The sequence below is a fragment of the Salmo salar genome, chromosome 02 (genome assembly GCF_965601325.2).
Source record: "Salmo salar chromosome 02, fSalSal1, whole genome shotgun sequence".
NCBI classification, from domain to species: Eukaryota; Metazoa; Chordata; class Actinopteri; order Salmoniformes; family Salmonidae; genus Salmo; species Salmo salar.
The window spans coordinates 50,788,045-50,802,523 of record NC_138292.1 but is presented as its reverse complement, the minus strand read 5'-3'; the positions used below and the strand labels follow the sequence as shown (position 1 = coordinate 50,802,523).

The window sequence follows — 14,479 nt, the reverse complement described above, 5'->3', positions numbered from 1 at the left end:
AATCCTCGCGTCCTTATTTTGATGAAACATCAACACTCCCAATACAACAAGTAACAAGTAACAGTTTGACAATTTTAATGTGTAAAACTTAAATGACTCTCTCTCTCTCTCAGATGCACACACATACATGACACACACGAAACAGGCCAAAACGTTTGTCTATCTACCTACTCCTGAATGAAATTAACACTAAAAAGAAACATTGAATCTTCTTTCGAGTGCGGACCAGCTACACAATGTTGGAAGATGCACCTGTTCTGAACGCAATGGTCACACAAACTTTCAAGGAATGATATGAGCCGTACTCTGCAGTACTCTCTCTCTCTCTATCTTACACACACACCCACATATGCACTACCAAACAATTGACTCCCATTCAAAATCCTATTTTCACTAACCCCTAACCCCTAAACCTAACCCTTAACCTATCCTTAATCCTAACCCCAACCTTAACCCCAAACCCCTAATCCTAAACCAGACGCTAACTCCTAACCCTTGGCCTACCCCCTAACCCTAATTGTAACCCTAAACCTAACCCCTAAGCCTAAAAATTGCCTTTTTCCTTTTGGGGAAGACTGTCAAAGTGCCCAATTTTTCTTGTTTTACTATACTTGTGAGGATTTCTGGTCCCCACAAGGATAGTGAAACCAAAAAAACACACACACAAACAATGGACATATCAAAGTGAATTAATGAACGGAGTTCATGAACTGTATATAAAGCTTTCAGGGGACATATCCAAAATGTCAGGATTTTCAACAATCCCCTATCTGTCCCCAAAGAAATGATCAATATACATTTCAGCATCATGCTATCGCAATTCTATTCTGTGACAGTATCAAAGTCTGAATTGAGCTCATAGTGATTAAATAATTGCCATCAAACAAGCATTGGTGAAATGGATTTGTGGGTGTTTACTTGGCTTGTTTGATCTGCGCCTTTGCCTGCTCTAATAATGTCCCATTAAAATGGAGCCTGGATGTGTGCCTGGCATAACAAAAATTACATAAATAAACATGTAAATGGGGATGACAATGATTGCAATCTGTACTGGTGGAGTGGACATGGGAAAAATATTGAGCAATTAAATTGGCACATTTGCTAGGTTAACCAAACTGGTGCAAATTACAAATCAAATGACATTTTATTTGTCACATGCGCCAAATTCAACCTTAGTGAAATGCTTACTTACAAGCCCTTAACCAACAATGCAGTTTTCAGAAAAATGATTGTTAAAAAAGTATTTACTAAATAAATGGAAGTAAAAAATACAAAAAAGAAGAAAATAGAAAAATAACAAATAACAAATAATTAAAGAGCAACAATAAAATAACAGTATTCAGGCTATTTACAGGTGGTACCGGTACAGAGTCTATGTGCGGGGGCACAGGTTAGTCGAGATAATTGAGGTAATATGTACATGTAGGTAGAGATAAAGTGACTATGCATAGATAATAAAAAGAGAGTAGCAGCAGCGTAGAAATGGGGGGGGTCAATGCAAATAGTCCGGGTAGCCATTTGATGAGCTGTTCAGGAGTCTTATGGCTTGGGGTGGAAGCTGTTAAGAAGCCTTTTGGACATAGACTTGGCGCTCCGGTAATTTTTAGGGCGTTCCTCTGACACCGCCTGGTATAGAGGTCCTGGATGGCAGGAAGCTTGGCCCCAGTGATGTACTGGGCCGTACCAACTACCCTCTGTAGTGCCTTGCGGTCGGAGGCCGACAGTTGCCATACCAGGCGGTGATGCAACCAGTCAGGATGCTCTCGATAGTGCAGCTGCAGAACTTTTTGAGGATCTGAGGACCCCATGCCAAATCTTTTCAGTCTCCTGAGGGGGAATAGGCGTTGTCGTGCCCTCTTCACGACTGTCTTGGTGTGTTTGAACCATGATAGTTCATTGCTGATGTGGACACCAAGGAACTTGAAGCTCTCAACCTGCTCCACTACAGACCCGTCGATGAGAATGGGGGCGTGCTCGGCCCTCCTTTTCCTGTAGTCCACGATCATCTCCTTTGTCTTGATCACGTTGAGGGAGAGGTTGTTATCTGCACCACACTGCCAGGTCTCTGACCTCCTCCCTATAGGCTGTCTCATCGTTGTCGGTGATCAGGCCTACCACTGTTGTGTCGTCAGCAAACTTAATGACGGTGTTGGAATCGTGCTTGGCCATGCAGTCATGGGGGAACAGGGAGTAGGAGGTGACTGAGCATGCACCAATGAAGGGCCCCTGTGTTGAGGATCAGCGTGTCAGATGTGTTGTTACCTACCCTTACCACCTGAGGGCGGCCTGTCAGGAAGTCCAGGATCCAGTGGCAGAGTGTTTAGTGTTTAGTCCCAGGGTCCTTAGCTTAGTGATGAGCTTTGAGGGCACTATGTTGTTGAACGCTGAGCTGTAGTCAATGAATAGCATTCTCACATAGGTGTTCCTTTTGTCCAGGTGGGAATGGGCAGTGTGGAGCGCAATAGAGATTGTGTCATCTGTTGGGGCGGTATGCAAATTGGAGTGGGTCTAGAGTTTCTGGGATAATGGTGTTGATGTGAGCCATGACCAGCCTTTCAAAGCATTTCATGGCTACAGACGTGAGTGCTACGGGTCAGTAGTCATTTAGGCAGGTTACCTTAGTGTTCTTGGGCACAGGAACTATGGTGGTCTGCTTGAAACATGTTGGTTGCAAAGTGTATACTAGGAGTCAGGAAGCAAGTACAAGGAGTGAATATTTAATAAATAAACGAAAATGGAACAATACAAGAAACACGAGTAGTGTACAGACATGAAACACAATCAACACAGTCAATGACGCCTAGGGAAGGAACCAAAGGGAGTGATAGATATAGGGAAGGTAATCAGGAAGCTGATGGAGTCCCGGTGAGTCTGATGAGGCGCTGGTGCGCGTAACGGTGGTGACAGATATGCGTAATAATAAGCAGACTGGTGACCTTGAGCGCCGGAGAGGGTGTATACGTGACATTGGTATTACAGACTTGGTCAGGGACAGGTTGAAAATATCAGTGAAGACACTTGCCAGTTGATCAGCGCATGCTCGGAGTACACGTCCTGGTAATCCATTTGGCCCTGCGTCCTTGTGAATGTTGACTTGTTTAAAGGTCCTCCTCACATCAGCTATGGAGAGCGTGATCACAGTCGTCCGGTACATCTGGTGCTCTCATGCATGCTTCAGTGTTGCTTGACAGTAAATTAAGTAATTTGATCAAAATAACACTGCAGGGCATTGGAAAAGGTTACTTTCACATTGTGTGGGTGATTGCCTTTGTTTAATATATTTTTGTGCTCTGTATTCCTATTTTCCAATTAATATAGGCCTAGGGAGTAGGGACAGATCCGTCTAGTGACACCTGTTTTTCTCTGGAAAATATTACACATAAAGGACATAAAGGGAAATTAAGAATAAGAGTGATTTGTGATATGGTCAAATGTAATAACGCATTGGCTTTCTATTAGTCTTTCTCGATCATTCAGTAATAAGGACTTTTTATTGCAAACTTTCCACATGCACAAATTCTTAGTAATTCTGACTCACAAGGCAATAGAATATAATAAATGAACACAATATGATTGTTTGTATGGTTATTATTTTTTGTGCTTTCCAGTTTTACTGACAAGTAATATAATCTATCAATATTGTTGCCTAATAGAGCATATTATCTATTATACCATAATTATGGATTGATATAAGTCAGTTTTTTATGATCTTCATTTTCCTAATTCTCAAATTCTATGCTATTCTACTCTATTGCACCTCTGGATATTTGTGAGAATGAGAAGAAAGGATCCAGCTGTAATTGAGTAGAGTATTAGTAGGGTATTCATGATCCCCGTGTCGAAGACATTTCTGGAGGCTACACAAAACCAGTCACTCCTAAACTCTGGTTTCAGATCAGATCTGTGTCCAGGGGAGATCCCAGCCAGCCCATTCCTTGCGTTCCCTTCTTGGACAAGCCAGCTAGCTGCGGCGCACGCGCAGTGTTCAAAGAAGGCCATGTTGAAGTTACAGTGAAGTCAGGCTGGGATTTTTTTTTCCTGACGACGTGTTTTTAATATTGTATGTTTTTCGTTATTTGTGGTGTCAGTGTCCCAACAAATATAACAACTGGATAACTAAACCGGGGACCTAAAAATGGCTTCCACTTTCGACCTTTCAAGGCGAAATCCGCAAGAGGATTTCGAGCTGATACAGAGAATTGGGAGCGGGACCTACGGAGATGTATACAAGGTAACATGGAATTTTAGCTAGACATTGTCCTTTTTGATAAACCATTGATATGCTACCAATAAAGCCATTGTTATTAGTAACCTGACTACAATGTAGGAACTTGGAGTAGCCTTCAGGAGTTTAGCCAGTCGGGCAATAACTTGGCAACAGTGGTTGTTGAACTAGTATATCCAAGCTGTTGGCATGTTTACCAACTCGCTACAGATGTGTTCCAATTCACAAAGCCTAACGTAAGGAATTCTACCGATTCTTGTAATAAACGAATACTTATCCCTGTGAAATTCCACGAACGATACTGTTTCAATTTGCTTTCAGTGTTGTCATCGCTATCCCTAGCACAATAATGGACTAAAGGAGTATAACATTACTCCATAATCAAAGGACCTTACATGTTCTGTTTCTTCTTCTATGGTATATTGGCGATCGCACAATTTAATGTGCTTTCTGCCACCTACTGTACGGGATGGAAACAGGACCCCCCCCCCCCCCCCAAAATAAACAAAACTAAATCAAACAACTTTTCAGATAAAACAAATCTAACAGATCTGATCACTACACAGGCTCAAGGGGAAAGAGGGAAGGTGGGTCTTCTGGAGACAGTACCTCTTACAAGTCTTCCTGATGTAAAATCCTTAACTCCCAAAAACTGTTTTGCTGCAGCCACAATAATGTCCAGTTTCTTAGACTTCTTTGAGATTTGTGCCGTAGAGTGTATAACTGTGGCAAAGAACACCATAAAATCCACCTTTTTAACAGACGGGATCTTTTGACTGGCAGCAAACATTTACTACAGGCTGTGGTCGGTCCACTAGCATTACTTGTTTTCTCTTCTTCTAATCTCCTCCGCATAGGATATTTGATTGACCGCTCTAACCTTTGCTACCTCAATCACCTTCTCCCTTACAGAGCACTTTGGGAACTCGGATCATGATCACCACCACAATTGCAACACCGCCGTCCTTCTACACGCAGTAGAAGTATACACACAGTATACACTGTACGTCTACACCTCACTTGAACATGGCCAAATCCTTTACAATTCTTACACTGCAATGGTTTGGGGACGAAAGCTCTTACAGCGTATCTTACATAACCAAGCTTCACATTCATAGGTATTTGCTCTTTATCAAAAAACAACAGGACTGACAGACTTTCTTATTTTTCTCCATTCACCCAATGGGTCAGACGGCGGGCACCAACCACACCAGGATTTCTCTTCAGGAAATTCAACCTGAACATACTTCGTCACCCCTGAGATGATTCCTTTGACGGGTTCTCTACCTCGAAGTTCAAAACTTCTGTTATTCAGATCAAAAGTAAGACCACTCTTGACAAACTCAACTTTTCCTTGTGCATACTTCACCATTTTCGACACCTAAAACGGGTCTCCCACATATGCATCCTTACTCAACAAACGCATGCCAACAACAAGCGATTCATTATCATTCATATACGTATCCTCCACTCCAAATTTGAGACAATTTATTTTTTGTTCCAGTTTTTGATACTACTGTTGTCCATTCAGAACATTCATCTTCACCAACTTTGCTGATCGCGGTGCTTGATTCAACTTCAGCAACCACTTCTGCCATCTTTCCCTCCTTCCGTCACCTCCCGCATGTTCTGTTTAATCCTTTAGACCCCAATATAATTCTAGAATGCTGCTGTAGATTACTGACAATTTAAGATAAAGCTAACATTTCAAACAAACAGACATGGCTCAAAACAAAGAACAAATTACAACTACAAGTCATGAACTTTATATATATATATATATATATATATATATATACTGCTCAAAAAAATAAAGGCAACACTTAAACAACACAATGTAACTCCAAGTCAATCACACTACTGTGAAATCAAACTGTCCACTTAGGAAGCAACACTGATTGACAATAAATTTAACATACTGTTGTGCAAATGGAATAGACAACAGGTGGAAATTATAGGCAATTAGCAAGACACCCCCAATAAAGGAGTGGTTCTGCAGGTGGGGACCACAAACCACTTCTCAGTTCCTATGCTTCCTGGCTGATGTTTTGGTCACTTTTGAATGCTGGCGGTGCTTTCACTCTAGTGGTAGCATGAGACGGAGTCTACAACCCACACAAGTGGCTCAGGTAGTGCAGCTCATCCAGGATGGCACATCAATGCGAGCTGTGGCAAGAAGGTTTGCTGTGTCTGTCAGCGTAGTGTCCAGAGCATGGAGGCGCTACCAGGAGACAGGCCAGTACATCAGGAGACGTGGAGGAGGCCGTAGGAGGGCAACAACCCAGCAGCAGGACCGCTACCTCCGCCTTTGTGCAAGGAGGAGCAGGAGAAGCACTGCCAGAGCCCTGCAAAATGACCTCCAGCAGGCCACAAATGTGCATGTGTCTGCTCAAACGGTCAGAAACAGACTCCATGAGGGTGGTATGAGGGCCCGACGTCCACAGGTGGGGGTTGTGCTTACAGCCCAACACCGTGCAGGACGTTTGGCATTTGCCAGAGAACACCAAGATTGGCAAATTCGCCACTGGTGCACTGTGCTCTTCACAGATGAAAGCAGGTTCACACTGAGCATGTGACAGACATGACAGAGTCTGGAGACGCCGTGGAGAACGTTCTGCTGCCTGCAACATCCTCCAGCATGACCGGTTTGGCGGTGGGTCAGTCATGGTGTGGGGTGGCATTTCTTTGAGGGGCCGCACAGCCCTCCATGTGCTCGCCAGAGGTAGCCTGACTGCCATTAGGTACCGAGATGAGATCCTCAGACCCCTTGTGAGACCATATGCTGGTGCGGTTGGCCCTGGGTTCCTCCTAATGCAAGACAATGCTAGACCTCATGTGGCTGGAGTGTGTCAGCAGTTCCTGCAAGAGGAAGGCATTGATGCTATGGACTGGCCCGCCCGTTCCCCAGGACCTAAATCCAATTGAGCACATCTGGGACATCATGTCTCGCGCCATCCACCAACGCCACGTTGCACCACAGACTGTCCAGGAGTTGGCGGATGCTTTAGTCCAGGTCTGGGAGGAGATCCCTCAGGAGACCATCCGCCACCTCATCAGGAGCATGCCCAGGCGTTGTAGGGAGGTCATACAGACACGTGGAGGCCACACACACTACTGAGCCTCATTTTGACTTGTTTTAGACATTACATCAAAGTTGGATCAGCCTGAAGTGTGGTTTTCCACTTTAATTTTGAGTGTGACTCCAAATCCAGACCTCCATGGGTTGATAAATTGGATTTCCATTGATTATTTTTGTGTGATTTTGTTGTCAGCACATTCAACTATGTAAAGAAAAAAGTATTTAATAAGATTATTTCTTTCATTCAGATCTAGGATGTGTTGTTTAAGTGTTCCCTTTATTTTTTTGAGCAGTATATATATATATATATATATATATATATATATATATATATATATATATATATATATATATATATATATATATATATATTACACACAAAAGTATGTGGACACCCATTCAAATTTGTGGATTTGGCTAGGTCAGCCACACCCGTTGCTGACAGGTGTATAAAATCGAGCACACAGCCATGCAATCTCCATAGACAAACATTGGAAGTAGAATGGCCTTACATCGTCATAGGATGCCACCTTTCCAAAAGTCAGTTCGTCAAATTTCTGCCCTGCTAGAGCTGCCCCGATCAACTGTAAGTGCTGTTTTTGTGAAGTGGAAACGTCTAGGAGCAACAACAGCTCAGCCGCGAAACGCGTTCTCTGGAATGATGAATCACGCTTCACCACCGACAGACGAATCTGGGTTTGGCGGATTCCAGGAGAACACTACCTGCCCCAATGCGTAGAGCCAACTGTACATTTTGGTGGAGGAGGAATAGTGGTGTTGGGCTGTTTTTCATGGTTTTGGCTAGGCCCCTTAGTTCCAGTGAAAGTACATTTTAACGCTACAGCATACAATGACATTCTAGATGATTCTCTGCTTCCAACTTTGTGGCAATAGTTTGTGGAAGGCCCTTTCCTGTTTCAGCATGGCAATGCCCCCATGCACAAAGCGAGGTCCATACAGAAATGGTTTGTCAAGATTGGTGTGGGAGATCTTGACAGGCCTGCATAGAGCCCTGACCTCAACCCCATCGAACACTATTGGGATTACTTGGAACGCTGACTGCGAGCCAGGCCTATTCGCCCAACATTAGTGCCCGACCATTAATGCTCTTGTGGCTGAATGATAGCAAGTCTCTGCAGCAATGTTCCAACATCTAGTGGAAAGCCTTCCCAGAAGAGTGGAGGCTGTTATAGCAGCCCATGATTTTGGAATGAGATCTTTGACGAGCAGGTGTCCACATACATATGGTTATGTAGTGTATGACCCCTCATTCATGTCAATAGGAATAACATAAATGTTTTATTCAGTTGTGTAAAGACACTAACAAAAAAACACAGAGTATTTAAATTGTAGTAAATTACTCACTTAATGTACCAAGTATAATATATTATACTTGTACCGTGGGAAGAAAAAGTATGTGAACCCTTTAGAATTACCTGTATTTCTGCATAAATTGGTCATAAAATGTTATCTGATCTTCATCTACCTCACAACAATCGACAAACACAGTCTGCTTAAACTAATAACACACAAACAATTATAATGTTTCATGTCTTTATTGAACACACCGTGTAAACATTCACAGTGCAGGTTGGAAAAAGTATGTGAACCCTTGGATTTAATAACAGGTTGACCCTCCTTTGGCAGCAATAACCTCAACCAAATGTTTTCTGTAGTTGCGGATCAGACCTGCACAATGGTCAGGAGGAATTTTGGACCATTAATCTTTACAAAACTGTTTCAGTTCAGCAATATTCTTAGGATGTCTGGTGAGAACTGCTCTCTTGAGGTCATGCCACTGCATTGCAATTTGGTTGAGGTCAGGACTGACCGGGCCACTCCAGAAGGCGTATTTTCTTCTGTTCAAGCCATTCTGTTGTTGATTTACTTCTGTCTTTTGGGTTGCTGTCCTGTTGCATCATCCAACTTCTGTTGAGCTTCAATTGGCGGACATCTAGCCTTACATTCTCCTGCAAAATGTCTTGATAAACTTGAGAATTCATTTTTCTATAGATGATGGCAAGCTGTCCAGGCCCTGTGGCAGCAAAGCAGCCCCAAACCATGATGCTCCCTCCACCCTAGTTTACAGTTGGGATGAGGTTTTGATGTTGGTGTGCTGTACATTTTTTTTCTCCACACATAGTGTTGTGTGTTCCTTCCAAACAACACAACTTTAGTTTCATCTATCCACAGAATATTTTGCCAGTAGCACTGCGGAACTTCCAGGTGGTCTTTTGCGAATTTCAGACGTGCAGCAATGGGGTTTTTTGGACAGCAGTGGCTTCTTCCGTGGTGTCCTCCCATGAACCATTCTTGTTTAGTACTTTACGTATTCTAGACTCGTCAACAGAGATGTTTGCATCTTCCAGAGATTTCTGTAAGTCTTTAGCTGACACTCTAGGATTCTTCTTAACCTCATTGAGAATTCTGCACTGTGCCCGAGGCAGTCATCTTTTCAGGACGGCCACTCCTAGGGAGAGTAGCAACAGTGCTGAAATTTCTCCATTTATAGACAATTTGTCTTACCGTGGACTGACTTTTAGAGATACTTTTGTAACCCTTTCCAGCTTTATGCAAGGCAACCATTGTTAATCTTAGGTCTTCTGAGATCTCTTTTTTTCGAGGCATGGTTCACATCAGGCAATGATTCTTGTGAATAGCAAATTCAAATTTTGTGTTTGTTTTTTATGGGGCAGGGCAGCTCTAACCAACATCTCCAATCTCGTCTCATTGATTCAACTCCAGGTTAGTTAACTCCAGGTTAGTTGACTCCAGTATGCTTTTGGACTAGTCGTTAGCCTAGGGGTTCACATACTTTTTTCAACCTACACTGTGAATGTTTAAATTATGTATTCAATATAGACAAGAAAAATACATTTTGTGTGTTATTAGTTTAAGCACACTGAATTTGTCTATTGTTGTGAGTTAGATGAAGATCAGATCACATGTCAAATTTATGCAGAAATCCAGGTCATTCCAAAGGGTTCACGTACTTTTTCTTGCCACTGTAAATATTATTTACATATAAATAAAACAATTATCCAAAATTTGACCAGAGGACAATTATTCAGAAAGTATTTCAAAACCCACACAAAGTATGCTATTTGATTGACAACGATTCCTACTTCTGTAACAATGTAAAAATTCAAAACTATTCAGACTATTTCAAAATGTCAGTAACCTCTCTCAATAATATTTAGTATAGACCAGGCCTGACTCAAAATGTAGAAATAGTAGCCTATTTCAACAACAGTTCAGTGAATGCAACAAGTATTAGATAGAGAAGATACAAAACAACTGTTACAGAGACAATAAAAGATTTGTAGGAGAAATTCATATTTCACACTGTCACTTTAGTATTGGCATTTAGCCTACAACACGTCATGGAACTTCTGGAAACTCTGCCCCATCCTGCAAAGTGGCACATAACACGTAGGGTGCCCAAAATACATTTCTACACATCTCCCACTCTTTGCCCTGCGTCCACTCCAGATGCACACTCACCTGCTTTCAAATTAGTTACAACTCAGGCCTCCCTTCTTTCTGCTACTGTAGCCATATCACAAAGTGAATGCACAAGCTGCGTTTTGAATGCCTTCAGGGACCAGCGCCTGGGGTTTCTGGGAAGGGGCCTTTGCAGAGGCTCCCAAAATGTACGCATTTATGATGGCAATGTTGAGCATCCCCCAAAACACATACTTCCACCATTTCCTGAATGTGCATCCAACATTGTAATTGCTCCTCAGTTGGTCAAGATGGTCAACCCCGCCCATTGTATTGTTGTAATCCATTACAAGCTCTGGAACAGATAAAAGTTCCTACCACATTTAAAAACAACGCTGAAACCACTGTCGCTTTAGTCCTAGGCTGTGTGACAGTGGCAAATAGGCTCTCATTCCACACACACGCTCTATAGCTACAGTGGGGGAAAAAAGTATTTGATCCCCTGGTGATTTTGTATGTTTGCCCACTTATAAAGATATCATCAGTCTATAATTTTAATGGTAGGTTTATTTGAACAGTGAGAGACAGAATAACAACAAAAAAATCCAGAAAAACGCATGTCAAAAATGTTATACAATTATTTGCATTTTAATGAGGGAAATAAGTATTTGACCCCTCTGCAAAACATGACTTAGTACTTGGTGGCAAAACCCTTGTTGGCAATCAGAGGTCAGACGTTTCTTGTAGTTAGCCACCAGGTTTGCACACATCTCAGAAGGGATTTTGTCCCACTCCTCTTTGCAGATCTTCTCCAAGTCATTATGGTTTCGAGGCTGACGTTTGGCAACTCGAACCTTCAGCTCCCTCCACAGATTTTCTATGGGATTAAGGTCTGGAGACTGGTCAGGCCACTCCAGGACCTTAATGTGCTTCTTCTGGAGCCACTCCTTTGTTGCCTTGGCCTTGTGTGTTGGGTCATTGTCATGCTGGAATACACATCCACGACCCATTTTCAATGAGCCTGGCTGAGGGAAGGATGTTCTCACCCAAGATTTGACGGTACATGGCCCTGTCCATCGTCCCTTTGATGCAGTGAAGTTGTCCTGTCCCGTTAGCAGAAAAACACCCCCAAAGCATAATGTTTCCACCTCCATGTTTGGCGGTGGAGATGGTGTTCTTGGGGTCATAGGCAGCATTCCTCCTCCTCCAAACACGGCGAGTTGAGTTGATGCCAAAGAGCTCCATTTTGGTCTCATCTGACCACAACACTTTCACCAGTTGTCCTTTGAATCATTCAGATGTTCATTGGCAAACTTCAGACGGGCATGTATATGTATTCTTGAGCAGGGGGACCTTGCGGGCGCTGCAGGATTTCAGTCCTTCACGGCGTAGTGTGTTACCAATTGTTTTCTTGGTGACTATGGTCCCAAGATCCTCCCGTGTAGTTCTGGGCTGATTCCTCACCATTCTCATGATCATTGCAACCCGACGAGGTGAGATCTTGCATGGAGCCCCAGGCTGAGGGATATTGACAGTTCTTTTGAGTTTCTTCCATTTGCGAATAATCGCACCAAATGTTGTCACCTTCTCACCAAGCTGCTTGGCGATGGTCTTGTAGCCCATTCCAGCCTTGTGTAGGTCTACAATCTTGTCCCTGACATCCTTGGAGAGCTCTTTGGTCTTGGCCATGGTGGAGAGTTTGGAATCTGATTGATCGATTGCTTCTGTGGACAGATGTCTTTTTTACAGTTAACAAGCTTCGGTTAGGGGCACTCCCTTTAACAGTGTGCTCCTAATCTCAGCTCGTTACCTGTATAAAAGACACCTGGGAGCAAGAAATCTTTCTGATTGAGAGGGGGTCAAATACTTATTTCCCTCAATAAAATGCAAATCAATTTATAACATTTTAGACAAGAGTTTTTCTGGATATTTTTGTTGTTATTCTGTCTCTCACTGTTAAAATAAACCTACCATTAAAATTATAGACTGATCCTTTCTTTATCAGTGGGCAAACGTACAAAATCAGCAGAGGATCAAATACTTTCCCCCCCCACTGTACATATGTATTCAGACCCTTTACTCAGTACTTTGTTGAAGCACCTTTCGCAGCGATTACAGCCTCGAGTCTTCTTAGGTATGACGCTACAAGCTTGGCACACCTGTGTTTGGGGAGTTCCTCCCATTCTTCTCTGCAGATCCTCTCAAGCTCTGTCAGGTTGGATGGGGAGCGTCGCTGCACAGCTGTTTTCAGGTCTCTCCAGAGACGTTCGATTTGGGTTCAAGTCCACGTTCTGGCTGGGCCCCTCAAGGACATTCAGAGACATGTCCCGAAGCCACTCCTGCGTTGTCTTGGCTGTGTGCTTAGGGTTGTTGTCCTGTTGGAAGGTGAACCTTTACCCCAGCCTGAGGTCCTGAGCACTCTGGAGCAGGTTCTCATCAAGGATCTCTTTGTACTTTGTCCGTTCATCTTTCCCTCGACCCTGACTAGTCTCCCAGTCCTTGCCGCTGAAAAACATCCCCACAGCATGATGCTGCCAACACCATGCATCACCGTAGGGATGGCACCATGTTTCCTCCAGGCGTAACGCTTGGCATTCAGGCCAAAGAGTTCAATCTGTTGGTCTGAGAGTTTAGGTGCCTTTTGGCAAACTCCAAGCAGCCTGTCGTGCCTTTTACTGAGGTGTGGCTTCAGTCTGGCCACTCTACCATAAAGGCCTGATTGGTGGAGTGCTGCAGAGATGGTTGTCCTTCTAGAAGGTTCTCCCATCTCCACAGAGGAACTCTGGAGCTCTGTCAGAGTGAGCATCCCTGACCAAGGCCCTTCTCCCCCGATTGCTCAGTTTTGCCGGGCGACCAGCTCTAGGATGAGTCTTGGTGGTTCCAGATAGGGCTGGGCGATATGGCCAAAATATCATATCATATGGTATTTTTCAAATTTATGATGGTATTTTATGGTATTTTATGTTTTCGATTATTAATAAAAGTTCTACATTTGCTTTATGAGTAGTGTGTGGCCCTAGAGTGGCAACACATATATTCTAAATTATTTCAATGGGTCTTTCTCCATTCGGATTGTTTTATACTGTTCAATTCAACTTCAAACTAAAATAATTTCCTGCATTTCCATCAATTTCTGCATTTCCTGCACTCATTTGAGATAATTTCCACACTGCCACGAGATGGGCAATGTTTATTATAATTCTGTAGTTAGAATATACAGTGAGGGAAAAAGTATTTGATCGCCTGCTGATTTTGTATGTTTGCCCACTGACAAAGAAATGAACTATAATGTTAATGGTAGGTTTATTTGAACAGTGAGAGACAGAATAACAACAAAAAAATCCAGAAAAATGCATGTCAAAAATGTTTTAAATTGATTTGATCACATTTAACAAACCAAACATTAAAATACCGTTATAGAAGGTAAAGTAAAAACCCAAACCGGTCCGTGCATAAATACCATTTGACATTTTACATTTTTTTACATTTTAGTCATTTAGCAGACGCTCTTATCCAGAGCGACTTACAGTATTGAATGCATACATTTCATGCATTATTTTTTTCTTCTGTGCTGGCCCCCCGTGGGAATCGAACCCACAACCCTGGCGTTGCAAACACCATGCTCTACCAACTGAGCTACAGGGAAGGCTACTGGTATATAGTAAAATACTGTATACCGCCCAGCCCTAGTTCCAGACTTCTTCCATATAAGAATGATGGAGGCCACCGTG

General features: G+C 42.9%; 1 protein-coding gene across 3 annotated transcripts in view; it reads left to right on the top strand.

Annotated features, from left to right (window-relative positions):
* The first annotated feature begins 3,975 nt into the window (after nucleotides 1–3,975).
* LOC106585154 (mitogen-activated protein kinase kinase kinase kinase 3) overlaps nucleotides 3,976–14,479 on the top strand; it is a 117,196-nt gene continuing 106,692 nt past the window's right edge. For 2 of the 3 annotated variants that reach the window (XM_014171069.3, XM_045705361.2), the window contains exon 1: nucleotides 3,976–4,231. In XM_014171069.3, the coding sequence (XP_014026544.2) occupies nucleotides 4,136–4,231 (96 nt within the window). In that variant the 5' untranslated portion in view covers nucleotides 3,976–4,135. Of the gene's footprint in view, nucleotides 4,232–5,137; nucleotides 5,229–5,416; nucleotides 5,548–14,479 lie in introns of all 3 variants that reach the window. The other variant, XM_082964065.1, reaches the window with a different exon arrangement.